At 47.0% G+C, this 25,763-nt stretch overlaps 1 protein-coding gene across 1 annotated transcript; it reads left to right on the top strand.

Moving 5' to 3' along the window:
* Nucleotides 1-10,970: 10,970 nt before the first annotated feature.
* Nucleotides 10,971-22,991, top strand: DND1 (DND microRNA-mediated repression inhibitor 1). Its single transcript, XM_066589012.1, has 5 exons — nt 10,971-10,988; nt 17,100-17,223; nt 17,793-18,254; nt 20,555-20,944; nt 22,975-22,991. The coding sequence occupies exons 1-5, from the start codon at nt 10,971-10,973 to the stop codon at nt 22,989-22,991; spliced, it is 1,011 nt and encodes a 336-aa protein (XP_066445109.1).
* The last annotated feature ends 2,772 nt before the right edge of the window (nt 22,992-25,763 follow it).

Genomic DNA, 25,763 nt, shown 5'->3' with positions numbered 1-25,763 from the left:
TAGTGCAACTCTATTGATACCAATGAGTTCATTCACGTTTGCGTATTTTGTGTGTGCATTTTGGTTGTGCTCTATTTTCTGTATATTTGCAAACCAAAGGTCCGTGAGGGTGCAATACGCAAGAATATGCCGGAAACACTGCGGAATTGCGCTGGGAAATGAACACATCTGGAACTATTTAGCCATTTTAGGCGGTGCGTCTTGTTTTGAGCGCACAAATTAACATATCCTGCAGGGACAAAAAATACAGTAAAATCCACCGATGCGTGCACAAAAAATCATCGTTCCGTAAATATGCAGCGCTTGGGCGATTTTTCCATCCTGAAAAATTTGTTCTGAAGTTGGATGAAAGAAAACTCATTCATTCCATTATAGATATTTCAGTAAAACATTCCAGCCTGTCCTATTTCCTTATGATTTTCACATGAAAATCACCCATTCAGGTCTATGAGTGCGTTTGAAAAAACAGATTGCACTTGTATGATGCGGATACAATTCATCTGAAACGTGTGTCACCATGGTGACCATCATTTGAAAAACCAGAAGCGATATTTTTTTTATGCGTGTGTAAAAAACGCACGCACAGAAGATGTAAATCGCGTGGAAAAAAAAAAAAATCGCAAAATCACAAGAAATCTGCAAGCGAAATCAGGCCAATTTTTACAAATTTAATTCACAAATGTCAGTGAACCCCGCCCCCGTATCGCGCTCCCCACCATGTGAAATCCCCAGGGATGCAGAGATCCTCCGGTGCGCCTGTCAGCCACGGCAGAGGATGGAGGAGTGCCATGCGAGAAAACATCACTCCTGTGTATGACCCCATTCAAAAGAATAGGGTTCATATTTGTACGCGATTTTAGCGCCCGAGAGAAGGCAGCCTTGGGGCTCCTTTCCACTGGCGAGGTAATCGCACGTTTTCAGTGCGATGCGAGAGTGCGAGCTCTCGCAGGAAAGTCCTACACATGTTGTTCTATGACAACCTTTCCACTAGCGATTTAAGGGCAAGCTGCGATGCGAGGATTAAAAATCGCAGCAGGAGGATTGTTTCAGCGTTTTGCATTTTCCGGTCGCCCATACAGTGCAACGGCAAAACAGATTCTCGCATCGCAACACAAAAGCTTGCGATTTTGCATTGCTGCGATGCGATTTTACCATTACAAGTCCCATAGACCCCTGCAGAAAAAAAAATGCTGCGAATTTCGCAGTGAAAAAAAAAACTGTAGTGGGTAGTCACCCTTCACCCTTAGGGCGGATTCACACAAATGGACTTTCCTCCCCTTGGGCTGGGTTCACACGGGGCAGATTTGCCGCGGATATTCCGTGTGGAATTTCGCCGCGGCAAAACCGCATGCGGCCGCTAATCCCAGGATTAGCCAGCCATTTGGACGAGATTTCTCAGAAATCCGCTGGGGCTAAGCTGGCAGAAGTCGTGGCTGCGGCGCAGATTTGCCGACCGCAGCGTGTTCATTTATTTTTTTCCCCGCTGCGGCCGCACTCTCCTCTATGGGAGCGCCGGCTGCAGCGGAAGAGCGAGCGGCCGGGCCACTTCAAAGCCGCCGCGCGTTTTGAAGCAGCGGTTCTCCCGACGGAAATCTCGCGGTTTTTCGCTGCGGCCAAACCGCGGGATTTCCGTCGGGAATGTGGCCCATGGGAACCCAGCCTTTTAGAGTCATTATAATCAAACCGGAACTACTCATCTCTATGGGATTTCAGTGGTTTCATCTTCACCACCTCTTTTCCTGGCTGGGATTTGTACGTCCAAGAAAAAATCGGAGCTGCGCTATTTTCGCGCATGTAATGAACACATTGTGCGGGGAAGATCAGGCGTCCGAGGGAGGAGAAATCTCCCTCACTCAGGTGCAACTACACTCCGTACTGTCGAACCCAGTTGTGCCAACGGCAGCATGAAGCGACTGTTAAGATACATTCACACGGGCGAGTGCGATATCGAACTGCGAAACTCGGCCCGATATCGCGCTTGCCAATGTACATTTTACCTGTAGATGATAGGCGTTTTTCAGGCAAAATCGCATCGCTTTTGTGAAATGGCGATCGTCAGACACGTGTTTCATGCATGCCAGCGGATCGCAAGTGTTACCCATTGATTTCCATGCGATACATCCCATCGCACAGCATGCGGGTGCCTCGCGGTGCCTTTAACACCTCATTACAAACAATCGGCGAAGCGTTCCTACGGGAATGTGAAAAAATAGGACATGCAGCGATTTTGTTTGACTTGCAGTATCGCTCAGGCATACAACTCCATATACGTACAGATACGCAACGCACAAAACTCACCATTGTGGGTATGTAGGCTATTTTCACAGGAACCTATTTGCACGGTCGTATCTTTTATACGCAGCGTGAAAAGACTGGACCTGCTCTATCTTTGTCCGTGTTACACAGCTAGCTCCCATAGACTTCTATGGCAGCTGGAAACAAAGGAGGCGGAGGGAGTTACCGGCGTAAAATGTGGGAAAAGAAGACAGATCGCCATAATGACATCCCTCACTCTCCACCTCGCCATACCGTGCACATCTCCAGCCCTTTACCTTCTGTATCCCCCCATTACTTGTAGTATGTAAGCTCGTTGGAGCAGGACCCGCACCCCTATTGTTTCCATCAACTGATTACTATGTAACCGTGGTTCTGTAATGTTTGTATTGTCTTTCTGTATCCCCCCTGTCTATGTAAGCGCTGCGGGATATGTTGGCGCTATACAAATAAAGTTTTTTATTATTATAATGAGGCATTGTTATTCCGAGCATTACTTCCGCTCATTGCTCGCGAATGGGTTTCAATGCGCCAATTACAATCAGGTGTCGAGCATGTCAAAAATTAGTTCATGCGAATATACGTTCCGTCCGGGCGAACATATTTACGCATACAGTCGTCTAATTAAGCCCTGATACTCATATTGCAGCCAGTGGCCAGATAAGTCCCATGTAAGTGATAACTTCCATCAGCGGAGGGGGCAGCCGGCTGGAGTCTCCATATAACATCTCCTATCAGTGCGGGAGGAGAGGACTTCTTATCTGGGTTCACTTTCTTCTGACTCCCAGACAGCTGGCCTTGTCTTTAATGAGGGATCCTTATCTCCCCCTCAGTGGCCTTCAAGACACAGCCCAAAAAAGAATTAAGAAATAACCACTTCTTCATGGATGGACCAATATCACACGGAGATGTTATGAGCGCAGCCATACTACAAGCACGAATCTTGGGCAGACCGTGTGTCATATCAAAAATGTGCCCGTATTATCAAGTATTGGGGCTTATTCACACAATGAATTACTCACACAAATTTTGCGCCCATAACACGCGGTAAGTAAGACCCACTGATTCCAATGGGTTCATTCGCATATTCTATGTGCGCACTCCGTTCACGCTTTTGTTCATGCAGAAAGATAATATGTGGCACGTTCTATTTTTGTAAATATTGCGCACGGAAATAGCACATAATAAACTAACTGCCTGTTAAAATGGGAGAATCCATGGGGGGGGGGTTTTTGCACATGCAAATATGTGCGCAAAAAAAGTCAAAAGCATACACAAACTTGCAAGGCAAGCGTGCAAAAACACTCCGCAAAGCGTTTACGTGAGCCTGGCCTTACACTTGTGTGAAACTGGCCATAGGCTGGGTTTACATGGGCGTAAGCAGCTTTTACGCATGCATCTGTGCGGCATTTTTGCGCACTTAGCGGTTTGCGTGTTTTTTCTTTTTTGTGTATTTGCATGTATTTGTGCACGCAAAAAAAAAAAATTCCCATTTATTTCAATAAATTTTAATTATTACAATATGCGCTATTTTCGGGTGCAATACGTCTAAATATAGAACCAGCTGCATATTTTTCTTTTTTCGCAAAGGAAATGTGCGTGCAAAACATGCTCATGTGAACGAACCAGTCGAAATCAATGGGTTCTATTCGCTGCGTTTTACGTGCACAACATTTGCACACATAGTAAGCTGTGCAAACACGCCCATGTGAATGAGCCCCCAGGGCTCCATCACACTAGCCAACGCTCTGGCGCGGAGTGTGAAAAGCTGGATCACATATCACGCAGGTGTTGCAGTGAGGGGAGGCAATGGCAGTCAATGGATTTTCTTTCACCGGTGTGTGGGCACTGCGTATCCATACCCAAGAGAAATAAATCGCAGCACGTACAATACGTTGCGTATGGGTAGCGTTTCTATGCAGATCGGAGCGGGGAATCTAGAAAAAAAACCAAAAACATAAAACTGCGCATGTCCGTGACGTCAGATTCGCAGGCATGCGCAGTGCATAATCATCCCATATGCGGTCTCGGCCCTCATATACGCAAGTTTGAGTGGATCAACGAAAATCAATGGACTTACATGGACCCCATTCACTGTGTATGAACGCGATTAAATTACGCTCGTGTGCGCCGCCCGCAGGATCTTTTTAGACAAGCTGATTTACCGCTTGATCAGGCGAGTGACGTCATCGCTCGTTTGCTCTAAGTAACAGGCAGATACATTGTCCACTCGGTCAGTCTTTTACATTTATTACATAAGGCCTCCCTTACACAGGCGTTCGGCAAAGCGTCGCAATTTTAATCGTGCCGCTTTGTCGTGATTTACTTTGATTTTCGCCTGCAGCGCTGCTGCGGCCGACACCGGCTTCTAGCACGCATCATTATTGATGAGGTGCGCTCAACGCCGAAGCATAGAACAGACTCCGCGCGAAAATCGAGCGCCTGTCTGAGAGGCTCCATTGAAAACAATGGAAGCGTTATACCGCGATTATCGCGGCGCTGTAAAAAAAAGCGCCTGTGTGAGGGCGGCCTAAGTGACTGAAAGAGCGCTGCTTAAACCGAACGAGGAGCGAATGAGCCAATCGTGATTCTCATGCCGTCATAAAATGAACAATCAACGACTGTCGTGCGGCGTTCAATCATCGGCTCGCGTTTAGTCCGAACGATTATCGGCCATTTTCACAATACGTTGCACCGAAGCCTATACATTTGCGCATACGCTCGTCTGAAGGAGCGCATATTCTATAGCAGTGTACTTTTATGGTGCTATAGAAGATGTTAAACACTATGACTGGCGCGGTCAGCTGACTGGCATGACCAAAGAAGAATTCCCGCTACGATCAGGGATCCCCTATACAGTCAGTCCCGGGGACCTCCAGATGACGCCAGGGCTGTCTGTATATTTAGGCTCGGAGCTTCCGTTCGAGATCTGGTCACAAACGCCGAACAGACTGGCATGATGCGCTATTTTATTCAGGAAGATGACAGCCGCCATGACGGAAACGGATAGATCCCTCAATAGTCAGGGGGATCGGTTTGGCGCTGCTGGCGTCCGACATGTAATGGATCCGTCATTTCCGCTGTTCTGCTTCTACAATGAAGCAGATGTGAACAGAGCCTAAGGACGGCTTCACAAAGGCGAACTTGCGCACAAACAATTTGCGCACGCTATATGCAGAGAATATAACATTGATTTCAATGGGTTGTACACATTTCTGTATTTTGCGCAAACATTTCGGGCACAAAAAAAAAAATAGAGCATGTTCGATTTTTCAGTGTATTTGCGCACCAAAGCTCCCTATAGAAGTCAATGGGAATTCACAAATGCGCGCTAAATACGCAAGGAGACGCGTGAAACGCTGCGTAATTGTGCAGGAAAAAGAACACATCTGGAACTCATTAAGAGTAATTCGCCATTTCAATCGGCGCCTCTTTGTTTCCCGTGCACAAATACACATGCCTTGCGGGCACAAAAAAGTGCAGTGAAATATGCTGATGTGTGCGCCAAAGAGCATTGTTTATTCTGCAAAAATGCGACGCTCTTGCACGAGCAAATACGCATATGCTGATGTGAAGCTGCCTAAGGCCGCACCGCGGATCCGCAGCAAATCGCGTTCGGAACATGCTATGCAAAATCGCTTTTTCCTACACACTCGCGGAAACGAATTGCGATTTCCACAAGCGGAGGAATATATCGCAGCACATTCTTTTACGTACGGATGGCTTCCAATAAATGGCAAGGGAAGCCGTCGAACCCGTGGACCATCCACAATGGACATTGCGGATAGGATGCGGGTCCCCGCGTCATCACCTAGCGACGGTGCAGAAAAAAAAGATATTAAAAAAAAATCTGCACTGCGCACGACCGACAGTGGCTCGCCGCAGACAGGTACGCAAGGTCGCCGGACGGAGCTGGGTTCGGCTGCGGGCTCCCGCTTGAAGAATCCGAACCGTTTTCGCACCGCCGGCCAAAGGCTGAGCATGTGTGTGAATATGCTCACCTCAGCGCAACATATTTGCGCAGTGCATGACGTTGATGAGATAGATTTGCGCGTCTGTCTGCATAAAATACTGTACTTTTTGCATGACACACCCCTACCGTGGATTAAAAGGCTATTTAGCCAAATTAGGTCCAGATACGCTGTTTTCGTATTGATTGCTTTTTTTTACGCGTGCAAGTAAAAAAAAGGAACGAAGGCCAAAGTGATGTCACTTTTTTCCCCCACGGCCTCCTGGCAGCATACGTAAAAACCGCACTGAATCCGCATGCAACGGCACGATTGCTGCATTTTTACATAATCCCATAGAATTTAATGGGTGAGTTGTTCCGTAAACACAGACTAACGCAGGGCGCGTGCGTTTTTTTTTTACGCGAGCAATCAATCCACAAAATACACGTTCAAAATCGTTTTTAATGCACCTATTATGACAATGGCGAATAACATGCGTTAAAACGCACTAAAATACAGCAGACAGTGTTCGAAAATAGCGGCATTAGAAACGCCAATTTCGAGCACTATTTAGCGATGCCCCATTGAAATCACTGGAGGCGTTTTAGTGTGGCGTTTCAAATATCGCGGTAAACGCTGTAAAAAGCGTTGTTTGTGAGAGCGGCCAGGCGCTTTTTACCGCGGCATTTTGAACGCAGTGGTAATCGCGGTAAAACGCTCCGATCAATTTCAATGGGGCCTTGCAGACATGCGCTTGAACGCGGCGTTCTTAGAAAATGCCACACTTTTCTAGCGCTGTCTGCTCTATTTTGCTGTGTTTTTGCGCTTTTTAACGCAACTCACATTATGGGGTGCATTAAAAAGCAATGTCAAAGACAGGTTACTGCGTTTGAAAGCGGCGGTAAAAATTGCGTCAAAACGCCACCATCAAGGCTCTGTGGGAGGGTGGCCTTGGAGCAGAGCTTATATTTTACCAGAGCACCCCTGGCCTCTAGTGAGCGCAGCGTCGCTGGTCAGGTGATGCAGAAGTGCCCCGCGGCGCTGCGCTCACTAAGGGCCGCGGGTGATCGGTGAAGGAAGCCCTGAGAGCGAGGAGACTTCGGAGGGGAAGGGGAGTGCGGTCTCTTGTAAAATCAGCTGCGGATGGTGCAGAAGTTGACTCTCTTTTGGTTTTGGAGATGCTGCGGAATTTTCCACCGCGCAAATTCCGCAGCATTTACCTTGTGTGTAAACATACCTTAGGGTGCATTCACACGCTGCGCAAATGCTGCAGATTTGTTGTGGAATTTCCACAGCAAGTCGCAGGTTAGAGTCAGGCCCCATTCAAACGGGCGTGTGCAATTTTGCGCACGGCTCAGTGCATCATATTTGCGCAATATGTGTGCCTTTTTTGCAGGTGTATCGGTGCCTTTTACTGTACTTTTTGCGCACAGCAGCCCAACAAGCCTGATTGAAATGGCTGCTTAGCCTAATGAGCCCCAGGTATGCTCACAGAATTGCGCAGCATAGTGTGCATTCTGTTGTGCACTTCCCACGCATTTGCGGACCCTCCTTGTTGTCCTTAGCACTATGGGAAATGAAAGCTGCACTGTGATTGGCTGCCAGAGGCAACATGGACACTTTCTTTTTAAGACAGTTACATAAGGCCTCTCTCACACACAGACACGGCAAACCTATGTGGAAAAAATGCCAGACCCGGAGGAGGCTACAATTTTGAGAAACCGCTATAGAGCCAAAAACTTCAGAGAAAAATGAAACCCACAAAAAATGCACGTTTTTTTGCGCACTTCATGCTTTACCATTGTTTTTTTTTACTGCAAATAGGTGACAAAAAACACCAGCGTTAAAATTGCCAAAAACACTGTATTTCCCAACCAGGACCCGACACCTGTTGACCGATCCCTTACGCTCCATAGGAGCTGCGTCCTTTCCTCACGGGGCGCCCAATGTCGCAGACGCCATTAGCTTCCAAACCATGCTTGCAGCTCTGGACCGCGTCACATACGACTCCAGATATCCTACGTCAAGGATGTATTACACTACAACAGAACTATCTGACCCGGCATGGCCTTGCGCTATATCTCAAACTATGGCACCAAAACATCATTACGTTCTGGTTAATGCAGACCCCATGGATGAGTGACCCCACACCCTGGCTAGGGGTTGTACATTACACGCACATCTCATTGAAACTTTCTTGGCAGTTCACCTTCGCTCCTCCAGATCTGGGTCCATGGTGTCGTCATGCTCCGTAGTGTCGCTCTCTTTGGCACCGCCAGTCCTGTTTCTTCGGTCGCCAGGTCATCAGGGCCCTTTTGATCCTGCATCTTCTGCCCCCAGTCTTCAGGGCATCTTGGTTCTCCTGGCCTCCTTATGGTCTTTCTCCTGGCAGCTTCCCAGCATAAGAAAAACTGCCTACAGTGCTGCTTTGCCGACGGCCTCTGCCACTTTAAATGTCCCCTGCCATCTCTCTGCCACTGCTGCGACTGTCAGTGCTCTTTCACAACTGTGACGCAGCTCTAAGGCCTCATGTCCACGGGGAAAATCAGATCCGCTGCGGATTTGTAACGCGGATTTGGGCTGCGGATGCACTGTAATTGTCTTTTATTTTTCATTCGGGAGATTAATGTAGCTATGTGCTCTATGAGCTCCCGCACGCGTGATCCGCACTAAAATGGAGCATGTCCATTTTTTTTCATGCTCCAAAAATTTTTTAATTACCATCCGCGGGTATTTATCTACCCGCGGGTGGTCAATGCATTCCTATGGGGCGCGGATCTGCGTGCGGGTAAAACGCTGCGGATTTTAATTCTTATTTTCCCCGTGGACATGAGGCCTAAATCATTTTTTATTGGCCTACAGTTCCCTACCAAGGGGCTTTTATTATCAGTGGTGATGTGCTAACTGCATATCTGAGGAAGGAGTTGGAGCCTCCTCTATAGTGCTTGTAGCACTATTAAATGGCACCCTGAGTGCCTCTCTCTCCTCTCCCCTCCCCAGCAGCGGCACTGGCTGGTGGAAGGGCCTTTTACACAGCACTACTTGTGCCCTATTACTGGCGGCTGCCGCGCACCTGTCTGCAACATGCCCTCTGGTGTTCTGTATCAATGGGAATGCGCCAAAACGCAGTAAATACGCCTGATATACATATACGTTTTCAATGATGGGCAATGATGGGATGCATTAAAAAATGCAGTTGAACGTGTTTAAGAGCAGCCTGAGGCCTCTAACACGCTAGCGTTTTTTAAAATAACACCTCCACACGGTTTGCATACGGTGTGGAGTCACAGTTCATATTATTATTCACATTCCATGAGGCAGCACACACAATCAAGTTTTTTCACGCAGGCATGGACTGTATGAAAAAACTCATTGCATGCGCCATTCTGATCCATTTTACGAATTAAACTCGCCCATTCAAGTCAACGGGGAGAGAAATGAAAACGCACAGTACACGGATGCCATCAGTGCGCGGTCCATGCACTCTTGGGGTTTTTTTATGCTTAAAAAAAGATTGGGCGTGTTCCGGTTTGGTTTTGTTTAAGGCATGAAAAATGCGTGGCAGAGGCCCCCTGCACACGGGTAGAAATTCTGCGGTGGGATCCGACCCGGCCGTCTGCAGGTGGCATACAGAGAAAAAAAAAACGGACACACAGATGGAATACGGAAGCCACACGGAGCTGCACATATATAAAAATACATCCGATTTTTTGTGGACATGAAGGCGGTTTCACATCTGCGTTGGAATCTCTGGTCGGAGATTCCATCATAGACCCAGCACAAAGTACCGGAAAAAAAAAGTGCTGCATGCAACGCGGAAAGCGAATAGATCACATTATACTCAGTGGGGTGCATTTGGCGCTGTTCAGTTGCATCATAAAATAGAGCCTTAGGGCGCCTACCCACTTGCGATTTTTTTTCCTGCGATGTTTTGCGTTTTTTCTCAAGAGCAATTAGTATAGAATGCGTTCTTGTCCATCTGGGTTTTTTTTCCGTTTCGTGGGGTTTTTTCACATAGGAACTGTCAGTTGCATATGTCTCCTTATTTTTCTCTTAATGCACCCATGATTGTCAATGGAGGGCTGCAAAAAACGCGCAAAAACGCTGCGAAAAACGCGCAAAAAACCTGCGAAAACGCTGCGTTTTTCACACGCGAAAACCGGCAACGCAAGTGGGTAGGCGCCCTTACGGTGAAGGAGATCTGTCTTTCCTAATCCACAAACCAAGCAGGAAAAACGGAACCACCGACGCAGCTGTGAAACCACCCTGAGGGCGTAAACAGACAGGCACGTGCGCAAATACACCTGCCGCTACGAAGCGTATTAGCGCACGAACCTGTCAAAATCATTTATGGTTTTGACAGTTCAAATTTCGTGGGTATAAAAAAAGCATACAGATAGGTCCCGCCCATCACGCCAGAATCATGCTAATCAAAACGAAACCATTGAAATCAATGACAAAATCACGGTCGTCTGTTTAAGCACTAAGGCTCATTCACACAGGTGGCTTTCATGTGCGAATTCCGTCCGATACGGGTCATTTTAGATGAGCCGATTATGGTTTGAAGGAGTGATGTCATCGCTAGCTCGTTGGCTAGCGATGACATCACGCCTGTTTAGACAGGCAGATATATCGTTGCTCGTTCAAACCAGAATCGTTCCGTTTTCTCATTCCCTGTACAAGTGAATAAGAGGAACTGAATGAGCGCCAAACGATCAGCCAATGATGGTTTTTACGTTGCATAAAATGAATGATGAGCGAAAAGTGAACAATTTTTGCATTTAGAGCGAAGAATTATCATTCACTTTCTCTCATTTGAACGATAATCGTTCTATCTTAAAGCGCGCTAACACTACATTCACACAGGCGAGCGCAATATGGGACCCAGAAACTCGGCCCGATATCGCACTGGGCAACGTGCATTTTTTACTCCAAGGCGTTTTTCATTGAGTTCAATGGAAACATCACATTGCGAGCCATGCAATATTTTTTAGGGTCACATTGAATACAATGGACGGGGGAACGCCAAAAAATAGAAAATTCTGTGATTTCTACGGAAAAATAATAACTCCACTCAACAGAATGGAGATCATAATCATGGAAGATTTGTGCAACTCAGACTTTTTTATACCACAAGTGTGCACCTAGCCTAATTGTGGCCCTTCTCCTCTTAGTATATTGGGGCCCCTCCACCCTCCATCACCCATCATATTATTTACCGCATATCACTTGCTTTGGCCGCTTATCTCCATTGGGGTGGGCACGGGGCTGCAGAGGACCAGTGAGGGGTGCAGGTTTCCCAAGGGGCCCTCAGGATTGGTCAGAGCTCAGGTGGAGAATATTCTGGTGACTCCGGACTCTATATAAGCCCCGTAGCCGCAGACTAGCGCAACCAGCAGAGCAGACAGCGCAGCAGAGCCATGGAGCGCACAAAGGAAGCGGCCGCCGCAGACGCAAAGGTAATGCCTGGCAGGGGCAAGCCTTGTGCCCGTTGGTCTCAGCCCTGCATTATTCTGTAGTTGGGGCACTTTTGCAAAGTTTTTTTTTTAGCAATTAAAGTGAAGTCGGGAGGAGGTTGTGGTGTTTGCAGGCTGCGGTAGAACTACAAGTCCCAATATAGGTTGGGGGAGCAGGCGTTTTGCTGTATTTGCTCCCTGATCTATTTTTAGCATATATTAGGACTACATCGGATGTGAACTATTACCATTATTACAAGGGCGTGGTGCATCGCGGGGGCGCGTTTGTTAGTAAATGGGGCGGCTGGCAGATGAAATCACCTGGGTGTTATCTTACCTGATTTAGGAGAAGCTGAATGATTGTTCTGGTACTTCTAGTTCTATAATCCCCGAGATATAGGGTGGTATCAGGGGAGACCTGGGGTCTGGTGCAGCTCTCTAGCCTGGTGGGGTTGATGAAGTGTATTTAGTCTTTAGCAGGAAATAATAAATATACATTGTATCACTTGATGTGGATGTTTGTTTTCAGGCTATTTTTTTTCCTGCACGGCTGAGCTCACACCAATGTCTTGCAGTGTTTTACCACTGTGAAGCTGCAAATTGCTATGATTTTTTTCACTGTGCATATCGTACAGCGTATCTCATGCACAGTCCTGACTTTAAAAAAAAAAAAATATTCAAAAATTCCTGTTGTGTATAAACGCCACATATCCAATATATCTAGTGTTAAGCACCCATAGTATGTAAAATGGAGCAGGCTGTGCTCTTTACATACAAATTCTATGCTGTGTATATACACGAGTGTGAATGGATTAACAAAAATAGACTTAATTTCATTAACTCCATTGACTGCGTAATATGCCTTATAAACTACACGTGTGAGCCTGCTCTAAGGGCGCGGTCACACGAGCGTAGGCGTATTTACGTTTGCACGTGTGCAGCGTTTAATCACCGGAAAGAACGTTTTTCGGCGATCATGACCAGAGCTAGAAAGCGTATTATCGTTCCTACTTTGCAAACTATCTTTTCGGCCATCGAATATGCGTTGGCGCGTATTTTGGTCGCGTATGTTCCGTCTTTTTTTCGGGTTGCCGTTTTTACACGCCGTAAAATCGCCCGTGCGAACGAATACATTGGAAACCAACGCCTCAGATGGTCACGTTTATACGAGTGGGCGCAAAAACGTGCTGTTTATGCGCTCGTGTGAACGCATCCTTAGGCTGGGTTCACACGGGGTGTAACTGCTGTGGGATGCCTGCAGCGGGATTGCACTGGAATTCCGTGAAATTTCTGCAGCTGAAGTCTCGCTGCTTTTGAAAGTAGCTTGTTTCACTGTGGCTATCTCTCCCATAGGGAGGAGAGCAGGTAGCAGAAATGGTGATTAAAATTCACATGCCACAGCTTTGAAATCCACGCGGCTTGTCAGTTTCAGCGCAGCTTGGCCCAACCGGACTGTCTGCAGTGTGGATGTGATTTTTGCAAATCTCGTCCACTTTGCTGGTTAATCTTGTGCTTAAGACTGCTGGTGGAATTTTCGCGCAGAAAGTCTGCATGGAGATTGCATGGCAATTATGCCCCGTGTGAACCCAGCCTTAGGGTGCGGGCAGACGAGCGCATAAACGGCGCGTTTTTGCGACCAAACGTATATACGTGACCGTCTGAGGCAATGGTTTCGAATGTATTCGTTCACATGGGCGATTTTACGGCGCGTAAAAACAGCAATTCGAAAAAAAACGGAACATATGCGACCGAAATACGCGCCAACGCATATTCGATCGCCGGAAAGACCGTTTGCAAAGTAGGAACAAATGAAAATACGCTTTCTAGCTCTGGTCGTGATCAGTGAAAAACGATCGCTCGGGCGATTATACGTTGCGCTCGTGCGAACGTAAATACGCCTACGCTCGTCTGCCCGCACCCTTATTGTGATAGCTTCATACCTGCTTTACTGCTGTTTGGGGCCCAGGAAAGAAGAATCTCTTTGGCCAAAAAGCTGACCTGTGCTTGAATCAAATAGCGCTGAACAGACCTCACGGACTATAATTGGGGCCCATTTGCTTTACACTCAGCTGCCTGGCTTTTTTTTTTTTAGTGCTGGATCTGTGATGGAACATCTAATTAGAGGTTCCAACACGGATGTGGAACCACCTTTAGGGCTCATTTCAGGCTTTCAATCTCTGTTCTGTCTTTAAGGGTGCATTGAGACGACCGTATATCGGCTGGGTTTTCAGGCCATCGGCCATCTCTCTGCAGGGGAAGGAGGCTGGAAGAGCTGGGAGCAGTGCTCTGAGCTCCCGCCCCCTCTGCCTCCTCTCCGCCCCTCTGCACTACTTGCAATGGACGGTGCAGGCCGTTTGAATGCAGCCTAAAGTAGAAAGAAAAAAAACTTTGTTTTTTTAACCCCTGGACTTCAGTTTGGTTAAGGGGAAGAAAAACTTGGAAAGGCTTCCATCAGGTTTCTGTTATATTTAGATGGAAAAGTAATACTGCAGGATGACTTCATTAGTAGCATTGGGCTGATGCGCCGGCTCTGCCCTGCGCGTGTGCTGGCTGTGCGGCAGCTGGCACATGGCAGAGCAGGTGAGCCGCAGTGGTCACTGCAGGGGCACGGCTTGCACCCCACTGCAAAAAACTCTTCAACCTGGCCGTCTGAAGGGAGGCCTAACTTTGAGCGATCTGTGTGTAAATGGGGCTTTACACTGTATGATTATAGTGTGTTTTCACTTGTTTAAATAATTTTTTAGAACAATAATAGTTTTGTGCTTTAATGGAGAAAAATCAAATTTCCTGCTGTCTTGTCTCGGCGAATTATTTTTTTTTTCACCAGCAGAAACCAACTGGTTTCCGCTCGTGGGCGTGAAAAAGCATTTTCCTATTGTATGCTGTGGACTGACATTGCTGCAGACGCCCAGCATCATGAAAGGCGGTTTTCTATACGTCTAAAGACGGACGGAGCCTTGTGTAATCAAGACCAAAGTGGCCTCCGTTTCAGACCTAAAAGCCTGTGGCTGTCCAGATTTCTTCGCCGTTACTGTCCCCTGTCCATGGGCGAGGCAGAATATCGCTAGCGATACTCCACCGCTCAGGAGCAGGGGAGAGAACTGACAGTTCTTTGCAGTGAGCCCATCTGACAGATGGGCTCACTATGGAGAATTGCGGCAAATTGTAGCATGCTGCGATTTGAGTCCCGTGAGCAGAGAATCGCTATGATTCTCCACGTGGACAGGGGCTGTGCTTTTTACAGCAGTGCTATGGAAAGCTTGCACTGTTACTCGCGTCCAGATTATCGCCACGAGTAACGCAATGCAAGATTGCCTGTGGACAGGAGCTCTAACACTTGAAATGAAACCCTGTGACAGTGAGCAGGAGGGACCTAAAAGCACAGTGTGAAAAAAGCCTGAGCTGCACTACCAGTGACTACCTAGAGGGGGCATCTCACTCTAGCCAATGTGATTTAGGGTGGGAGGAGCCCTGAATGTAATCATGCTATGGGTGGGAATGTCATAACATTTGCAGAGGAACTTGCTTCTGTGCAGAAATATCTGCTCCAAAATCGATATCTTGAATACTGATTTTGATGACTAATTGCTGAGGCAGCAGAGCCACTTCCAAATCTGCATCTGGGTATTTGGATTTTGGTGTGTTCCTGTGGTAGCAAATTGCACTGTGTAAAAGCGCCCCTAGGGTGGCTACCCACTAGCGTTTGCGAATTTGCAGCGTTTTTTTCCAGGTGTCTGTGGGGCTTTCTAATGTTAAAAACGCATCACGGCAAAATCGCACTTTACTGTGAAATCGAGATTTTGCACAATGTGATTTTCACATTACAAGTCCCATAGACCCCTGGAGGAAAAGCGCTGCGTATTTTGCAGTGAAAAAGAACTGTAGTGGGTAGTCACCCTTATACTGCAAGGGAACACTCTGGTGTGTGTATACTAGGGTACAGCACTCTGTATATTACACTGAGGGGTGTCTCTGGCTGTGGGTATTAGTGTATCTTGACACCACCAGGCTGAGGGGTGGAGATGGGCTGAGAAGGGAACACCCAAAGACTCACTTGCAGATGCAGACATGTTCCTGCTGCCCATCTGCCTTGCTGCTCATCAACGCAACCAGTCTCCAGCTGATAGTCGCATGCCGGCTCCTAGTGTCACCCCTGCTCCCGCTTTAACCCCCCACCTGGCACTGATTGCTGCATGCCACCAGCTCCCAATGTAACCCCCCCCCCCCCCCCCCCCCCCCTCCTGGCACTGATAACCGCAGCCACCGGCTCTCCTGCTCCTGCCACGGCCAGACCTCTGAAGTTGCCGGCTCCCGATGTAACACCCCCCTTCCTGCCTCTGACTGCTGTGCCGCCGGGACCTCTGAAGTCCAAAGATGTGTATCTGTCTGTGAAGCCTTAAGCTGTGTCTATGCAGCCAGTTAGAAACTTCCATCAACCTAGGGGCATATCGCTGAGGGTATGTATGCATCTGCCAATGAGAATCTTTGGGTGTTCCCTTCTCCTCAGCCCATTTCCCTGGCTGTGTAAGCTTTTTGGATGATCTGTGGAGACTTGAATGGGGAAACCTTGCATCGCACTTGCATACAAATTGCACACTGTGTAGCGTGTTTTCTGGCCCCACTGAAAACAATCGGCAATGCGTTCCAAGGGAACGCCCTAAGGTAAAACATGCAGCGGTGCCCCTGATCAGAGCTGTCCACTATATGGAGTAGTATTTGTCCCCGATTTTAAGGCCCATTTTAGATGGGACAGTTGTCAGACAAACTATGCCAACACTTGTCCCCACATATACTCGCTCTCGTGCTGCTGCATGGGAGCTAGTATCGCTGGCTCACAGTGGGGCGGCTGGAGTTTTCTCTCCTCGCTCTCCACCGCCTCTTCACTTTACACAGCGGCTGTTCAGTACTGAACGGCTGCTAGTTACATTAAACGATCAGCTCATCGTCCATGCAGCATAAACGATGGACGATGAGCTTAACACTGATTGTGTAAATGGCGCCCGTTCAGTACTGAACGGCCGCTGTATCAAGTCAATGGAGAGGGGTGGGGGAGAGAGGAGTAAAATCTCCAGCCTCCCCACTGCTGGCCGCTCTGTGCGAGCCAGCACTACTAGCTCCTGTGTGGAGTATGCAGGGATGAGTGTTGGGCATTGTTTACCTGACATTCGTCCCGTCTAAATGGTCCTTTACCCTCTATACAAACCGCTAACCTCCAGGATGTAACACTACATCCTATAGCGTTAAGGGGTTAATACTGAATCTGCCCTGGAAAAGTCGCACACAAGCTTTCCCTTTGGGCTAAGTGCTTGAGCAAATAAAAATATGCTGGAAACTGGATTTTCACTGACTATGTATTTGAAAGAATTGTGTAGTGATGCTTATTCTTCATGTTCTAATGCTTGGCTTTGTTCTATTGCAGCCAAAGATTTGGCTCAACAATGTGAATAGGAATAATAAAGCTGATCTTCTCAATTGGATGAAAAGCAACAACATCACACTTGTGCAAGTAAATGGACAAAGAACATACGGTGGTCCCCCTCCAGGTAGACCCTCTATAAAGCTGTGTAGTCTATAGATTCTAGAACTCTAAAGCTGCCCATAACTTCTTCGCCGATCATCTGACCGTGGTCTCCCCAGTTCCTCCATACACCCTAACATTCAGCTCAGCCAAGTGCTCATGTGTTTCAGTGGGGCAAGCTGTGGTCAGACAGCTCTGGCACCTGCTTATCACCTGAGGCACAATAGGCTTGGGCATTGAAATTCAATTTTGCAGGTTCTTCTTTCCCCCAAGATCTGTCACAGGAAAGCGGAGTTGCAATCATACACTAGAGAATGGTCCAACCCTGCCATCATTGGTGACTAAAGTGTCTGTGGGGGCCTTAAATGGTTTTTCTGAGTTAATAAAGGAAATTTACATAGTCAACACATGTTCCCAGAAATCCCCTTTAATATGTGATCATTCAGGATGCCTACTTGCATCTGATTGCTTCTGATTGCTCATAGAATACACTGTAGCATTGTCCAAGACAGTCTCATAGTTGGTATCATAAGACAGTAATAGAATTTGAGGGGCTTATAAAGGGTTATCACTAACTATATATCTTTTGGGCAGGTTGGGTTGGAGATGCCCCTCCACTTGGTTCTGAAATCTTCATCGGCAGTCTTCCTCAAGAGATCTATGAAGATGTACTAATACCTCTCTTCCAGTCCATGGGGAAACTGTATGAGTTTCGATTAATGATGACCTTCAGTGGCCTCAACCGTGGCTTTGCTTATGCACGTTATTCCTCAAGACGTATTGCAGAACAAGCCATTGCATTTCGTAACGGCTATGAAATTCTTCCGGGCTACAAGATATTGGTGTGCCGAAGCACTGAGAAGAGTGAGCTGGAGGTGGATGGCTTGCCAGGGTTCTTGGATAGAGCTACACTAGAGGGCATCCTGGAAGAAATGACCACTGGGGTGCATACAGTTTCCCTCTTTGCCAGCCCTACTACCAACTCAAAAAACATGGCCATTGTGAAATATAGCTCCCATAAAGCAGCCGCCCTGGCCAAGAAAAGGCTTCGTGAAGGTTTGTGTGCATCTTTGCCTCTAGACTGACTTGTATCTTTACAACTTGTTAGTGCTATATTATACACTATGGTTGCCTATACAACATGGCATAATGGAGTAGCCCAATCTACCAGACGGGGTGCTCTGGCTTCAAGAATTTTTGTAGAATAGATGTTGAGCAACTTTCACTGTAAACTTTGCATCAATTCCTTGGTCCTCCAGGTCTTTAGCCATTGATCCAGTGGATAAGTCTGTTATGGGCACTGCTACTAAAGGCCCATTTAGACACGACAATTATCGTCCAAGATGTCGCTCAAGCGACTTGAGTGATAATCGTTGGCACTTGCAGCGCAAGATCGCTCAAAATGAGTGATCACCTTGCGCTGCCAGCGGAGGATGCAGAAGACAAGCGGGGTGTCCCCACTTGTCTTCTGCATCCAGATGTGTTCTGCACAGAGTGCTCGGCTGTTACACAGCTGAGCTCTCCGTGCCAGGTATAGAGAACAGAGCTGGAGCGCTCTGTTCATACCCAGCCTGTTTTCAGAGAGCAGGATACAGCTGAAACAATAGTATCAGCTAAATCCCTGATGAGGCTCATCATCGTCCTTCCGAAAACTGCACAATGTATGTGCAGTTAGACACAAGGATTATCGCTCAAAAGATGGCTTTTAAACGAATTTTGAGCAATAATCGATGTCTAAATGGGCCTTTGGACAGCAATGGCTGTACTGAATTGTGTCACAGATCTTTTGATTGCCCAATGACCAGAACAGACTATGCTGAAGACAGATTTTAATGGGAAGTCTGGTGGAAGATTTGAGATCTGCTCAGTCCTGTATAAAATGGTCACAGTAATGTGCCTCATTTGACCCCTGCAGCCCCTGTTTCAAAGGTCCTCAGTCCTTAGCTGCAGTCTTCTGGCTGCAGCAGCAACATCACAAGTACATGTGACTGCTGCAGCCAGTAAACCTATTAGGATTAGCTGGTAATTGACTGCAGCAGTAAAGTGTCCCAGTCATGGGATGTCATTGCTGCAGCAGAGCACTGGGCAATCTTGGAACTTGAGCTGCAGGGAATTGGGTGAAGGATCTTTATTTCTTGTCATATAGTGAGGTGAGTTTTTTTTTTTTCCCCTCTCCCCAAACTACCCCTTTAAACTAAAAGTATATTGCAAAATTGTATTGAATAACCTTTTCTGAAATGGCTATACCCCTTTAAGAAAAATGCCCCCACCTCCACCGATGAAGACTTCAGCAGTCTGGAAAGTTTGCCTACAAGGTCTTGTGATCAGGAGTGTAATGATTGGTGTCCTCTGGCTGGCCTTTTGCAGATAAGATGGGGGAGGGCTCCTGCTGCAGCTGGGTGTCTTACAGCCAGAGAGGGCTCTAATCTGAGCCTGGTAGGAGGTAGTCCTGCAGGTTGTCTTCTCTGGAACAAGTGCACAAGAAGTCCTTAGTTTTGACTGCAATAGAGAAGGTGAATCAAGTTGGGGTGACATTGAAAGAATTGTCTTGGTGTGAGATGAGCTACTTCTAATTGGATCCAAACCATATTCAATGGGGATTCATCTCTGTAGCCTTGTGGTCCACCTGGTCTTTGTCAGGGAACAGCTACCACATGACCACTGAAGCCGGTCAAATGCTTCAGTGATCAAGTGCTGTCCTCCTGGCATCAGGGCTAAACTAAAGTTAAACTATTAACTTTTAAATGTCCCTGTAAAAGACTTGGCTAAGAAGCTATGCCTGCTATGATAATACACTGCAATACACAAGTACTGCAATACATTGTAGCTTACATTAGCGTTTGCAGGCCCGCTATTGTCTGGTTCTGTTTGCCATGGCAACCCTGTGCGTGTTTGTAGCAGAGGGCCGATGACATCAGCGGATCTTGCTTCTATGAAGCCTTCACATGCAGTGATCTATACGGATTGTGCCATGTAAAGGACTAAAAACGGGCATCTGTTCTCACTGATCTTTGTCGCTGCAGTAGGAGGCTGGCTGTCAGTTACAGCTGGTTCCTGCTGCCAGATGGCACAAGATCCCTTGAGACTGCTTGTCACAGGATGCAAGTTTGACCTGTTGCATTATGTACCTTGCATCCAGGATGTAAACTTGCATCTTATGGCGGTAAGGATTTAAGAAACTGTCCCTTCTTGCCGCTTAGATGTCTGGTTGGGGGATACTACCAACCTCCAGCTCTTGCTTTAGAGGACCCAGTGTGGCCACCACATATTACATGCTTTCTGCTAGACAGGCATTTGTCTTGTATCTGTATATAAATGGCTCATGTACATAATGGCTTTGCTTGGCCTCTTGACAGGTGTCCAAGTTCTCTATGGCTGTCCCTTCACTGTAGACTGGCTTCAGACATCCATAAGACAGAAGCTGCAAGATGGCACCCTGGCAAAGCCCCAAGCATACATTCCAGAGAGCTTTAACAGTCAGATCAAGCAAGAGACACCTGCAAAAAGTGCCGTTCAGTGTCTGCAACTCGTCTGTGAAAGGGCAAAGCTGGGGCAGCCGGTATACCGGATCAAGTTCCTGAGCCTTGGCACATGTGGATGGCTGAGGTTTTGGTATTGTGCAGTGATACCAAATCATAGTGTGCCATTCACTGGGTATTCCTGGCTGCTTGGAGACAAGCTGATCCCTACTGAGAAGTACCAACAAGCCAAAGAAATGGTGGCCTTGCGCATATTGAAGGATTTTGGTAAGTGTTTGGTGTTCAGTGTAAGAAGTTGCATTGCTTAACCCCCTAAGGACCAAGCACAGTAAATATACAGCACTTGGTCCTGGGCTTTAAGACTGGCTGATGGTAAAACTGCAGTGCAGGATTAAAGCCCCCTGCTTCTGCAATCAAGCAGAAGCAGGTCTGACTGCCAGCTGTTAGTCACAGCTGAGAACCCAGAGGAGAAGGGAGAGTGTTTTTTAACCACTTCTGCTTTCTAGTACGTATTGGGGAATAGAAGGCAGAAGTATTTCTTCCACTATGCTAGCTGGAGGTCAACTGACTGCCAGGATCCCCTGGCACAGCAGAGCTGCAGGGTCCTAGCAGACCCTGATCATCTCTGCCAGTGACTATTGTTACTACAGGGGGATGTTTTTCCTGTAACGGGGGCTACAGTGGAAGTGTGTAATAAGAAAACACAACCTGTGAATGTTCCCAGGAAAGCTTATGACATTATGGGGGGGTCATGAATAGTAAAAAAAACTGTGTTTTGGGGAAAAATACATATTTTATATTGAATAAAATGTATACATAAATGATGCAAAGGCAACCAAGAGTTGTTGTATGCACCCTGTAATCCCAAACCATACATGTATATTTATGTTAAAAGTATGGGAATGGATTAAAACTTTAAAAAAAACTAACCATAAATGTTAAGCTAAAATACCTAAAGTGTCTGGTCCTAAGGGGTTAAGCTAGCATTCTGGGCTGAGAAATGGGACCCTATAACACCCCCCCCCCTAATTTGCTGGCATCATAGAAAAAAGTGCACTCATCACAGAACTGCATTTACGTGATGACTATGGTTTAGGCGCTTGGCTATCAGTCACTCCTATAGAATTGAATGGTGTGGAGGTCCCACATGCCACTGTATAGTCCCAAAAGGAGGGTCGTACTCTTAATTCCAGGGGCTCCCAGCATTTGGACCTTCCATAATCCTACATCGAAGCAGTTATCCCACCAGTGACTTATAAATGGCAGCGGCAGAAGTTGTTGTACAGCCTCCTGATCAGGAAGCGCTGAGTACTGCTTTTGCGGTCCTTAAAAAGTTCTGTCTTGGTGAGTAGGTTCCCTTTAACAGAAGACAAAATGGCCAGCGGCTGTCTAAACTTGTGCGCATCTACTGTAGAACATATGTAGGGTGTGGTGAGTGTAAGGGAAACTGCAGCATGCTCTATTTCGGAATCTGACCGTAGAGCCCAACGTGCACTATGGTTGTGACTATACCTGCAGCCCAAACACTTACATTTTGTATCGGCTGTGGGTACCCACAACTGTGTGAAATACAACTTTAAAACTGCATTGTGCATGCCCACCTGCATGCCTCCAGTCATGCACAATACAATTCTGTGACATCCACAGAGTCACCGGCCAGGCTCAGCCGTAATCCGCTGTGACTCTCCCACGTGCAGAATCCAACCTGCTTGTGTGAGCCCGACCTTAGTTTGCATTATTAGTCCGACATTACCCCTGCTCTTAATGAGCAGTACCATCCATGTGGGCAGCACTGGCTAATCGGGCAGCATGTCATGCTTTTGACTACCAATGCATACAAGTGGTATGCATCAGAAGCGCAGCGGCCATCTTTGTTTGAGGAATGGAGGGTCGCATTGAAGGGGAACATTTTTTTTTTTTTTTCTTTTTGATCTGTCCTGGTCACAAAGCTCTGAGCAGTCTGTGTTAAGCATTTAACCCTTAAATTAATCAATCCTTCCTGCACCTATCCCAACCCCTTTACCCGTAGGGACTTGAACTTGCCACCATGCATTGCATTATACCACATTCTGACAGGTAGTGTATCAAGGTCAGCCACTGGCATGTCTTAATAGGCAACTGGGGATCAGGGGCCTATAAAAGGTACTGAGCGAGGCTGTTGCGTGCGGGTGTACGTTGTCAATGATTGGATCATCCCCCTCACCCCAAGCCCATGGCGTAAATGTACATCTTAAGCCATTAAGCCTTAACAAGTTATACCAAATACTTGCAAGTAACGACTCTGTTTTGTCTTCCAGGGTACATCGTTGACTAGTCGGCTTTTCTGCTGAAGACGTTACATTGTTTTTACTTGTTTTTATTCTCAGTAATATTTGGAGGAGGTCATCTCACTATGAATGTCCATCGACAAGAATGTCTTTTAAGTTTATTGAACAAGGCCGGTCACTCCACATTGACACTGCACCCCCTCACCTTTGTATGCAGTTGGGGGAAGGGTATGTTCACATGGATTGTTCGACTTCCTACAATCCTGGTGTGAACAACCCGCCCCATCATGGCAGACGTTGGTTGTGGGGAGTGACTCACCGCTATCCCACATGACCCTCTCAGTGCAGTGTATGCCTGGCCGTCTTGGTTGCACCACGCACAGTACTTTGGTGTTGAGCTCACCCCATGAGACCAGCCTTGTCACATATGATCATGTTACCTTTTTGTTGGCACTTTTAGCACATATTTTAGACTTGCAGTTTCAAAGTTGTGTTTTTTTTGTTTTTTTTTTCCCCCCGCACTTAGTTTGGTAACGTTCACTATGTAGCAGCGTTGGGCACATCGAAGCACTGTTCAGAGCCTCACGGTCTGCTGGCTTTTTGTATGTTTTTATAGTAGGACAATTTGACTTGTAGATTTTTATAAAGTTTGCAAACAAACTTTCTGGCTTCCGAGATATTTTGTCTTTTAATGTGTCTTAGTATTTAAAGGGGTTGTCCCACCACCCAAAGGGAAATTTTCTTTTTCCATTAATGCCCTGTAGAGTAAAAACACTGGGTGGGTATGGTGGTTGGCTGGGTCATTTGGTGGCAGTGCCAGTAATACTACCCCCAACCCTCTCCTCTCATAGTGCCCCTACAGGGTGCTACAACTTGGTGCCCCCTCCATATTAGCCACAGCGGCATCAGTGCCCCCAAATAATTGCTCCAGCAGTGATAAGTATTTGGGGTCACTATCACTGCTGGGGCAGTTACAAACCGCACCCAAACAGTGACAGCCCAATAGTGGTCACCCTGCCCTCGGCACAACAAGTTAGTGATAGACCCACCCCCATGCAACAAGTTGTGCAACAGCCCACCCCTGTGCAACAAGTAACGGTGATTTCCCCCTCTCCTCCCTCACCCCATGCAATTTTACTGGCCAGATTTACAATGCACGATGTATATTACGAAGTGCTTTTGTAATGGCCATACAGAAGTGCATACATAACTTGGCATGGCTGGACAACCCCCCTTTAAAGGGAGTTCAGCATTAAAGAAACAAACATGGCTGCTTTCTTCCAGAAATGCCACCACATCTGTCCTCCGGTGGTTTGGTATTGCAGCTTGGCTACACTAAATGCAGAATTACAGTTCAATCCTTTCCATTCAAACTGGACAGGTGTGATCCTGGCTTTTGGAGGAAGGCGGGCTTTTTTTTTTTTTTTTTTTGACCCTGGACACTCTTTACTCCGGTTGAAAGCCTAAATGGGGCAGCATGTCATCTCCTTGTAGAGCTAGGCTAATGCATCCCATTCAGTGTATCAATAGATCCTTAACCAAGCTATATATCCCTAGCAGCCGGGGGGGAGGGGTTTCCCCCTGCCATTTCTTGTCTCCTGTAGGGGTACCCCTCTCCCCACTGCTGGGGGAATACCTTCTCCCTGGCATCTGCTGCTGGGGATATCCCGGCAGCCCCACTGATATGAAGGGAGGCCCAGCAGAGAAGGAGTTCCCCAGGGGCTTTTCTTCATCTGTCGGCTCCCAGTCATGTGGGCAATTTCACAGCTAATGAAGCTTGGGACCTGATGGGAAATCCTCCAGTCATATGGTGTTTTTTTTTTAAACTTTTATTTTGGGTTTGTGTGAATGAGTTTAGGTGAAGGCTGAGGGATATGTCCCCAAGACGGGGTTTCTATGGAATGTCTGCAGCAGAAAATCTGCCCCATAAACTACACTCTGGTGCAGAATTCACTTCCCCCATGAGGATCTGGGGGCTGCAGGGTTGGTGCTATAACAGACATGCTACCTCGCTCAAATCCGCATCGCATGTGACCTTCTGCACGGGTTTAGTGTGGACTCTTTCCGCAGCATGTGAACGATATTTGGAAATCTCATCCACATTACTGCTATTGCAAATGCTGCCGACCTTCCAGGCTGAGGGTCTGCAAGGAACATCCGAGGTAAATCTGCCCCCGGTGGACCTGGCCTTGTGGGGTGTTCACACGGTGGAGATGGTCATTGAATCAAAGTAAAGCTACATCCACACGGCCGCAGAACCCAGTATCACACTTGTCAATGTGCGTTTCCCCATTTATGCGAGGCTGCTTTAATACAAAGACTCCTCACATCACTTCTGTGGAACTTGTGATCTTCGGACTTCCCACTGAAAACCATGATATGTGTTAAGTGTCACATTGCACTCGCATCACACGGCATGTGATGGGTTACTGTCCCATTGAAAACAACGGGTGACTGAGTTTCTGAGTAAACGCAGAAAAAATAAAACATGCAGCTATTCCCACCCCCACCTCCAAACATATTACAAAAGAAAACCTTGCCACATCGCTCATGTGTAAGTCGACTCCATTCAAGAGCATGGAGTTCAAATTTGCCAAAAATAGGTGATAAGGCTGAGCTGTAGGGTCTTGTCACAAAGACTGCTTACACACCCTCATTGACTTCTATGGGCACTTTGGATCTGCCAAAAATTAAAGCATGCTGGAGTATTTTTTTTCCTTGCCTAAATGAGATATGCAGGAAAATAATTATTTTGTCTCTGTTCTTCCGCCCCTGATCAGATGATGTCATCGTAGGTACTAAAGCATGCTGAGCCTGGC

Source organism: Eleutherodactylus coqui, chromosome 1 (genome assembly GCF_035609145.1).
Source record: "Eleutherodactylus coqui strain aEleCoq1 chromosome 1, aEleCoq1.hap1, whole genome shotgun sequence".
Taxonomy (NCBI): domain Eukaryota; kingdom Metazoa; phylum Chordata; class Amphibia; order Anura; family Eleutherodactylidae; genus Eleutherodactylus; species Eleutherodactylus coqui.
The sequence above is the reverse complement of the archived record's forward strand: the minus strand, read 5'-3'. Positions and strand labels throughout refer to the sequence as shown.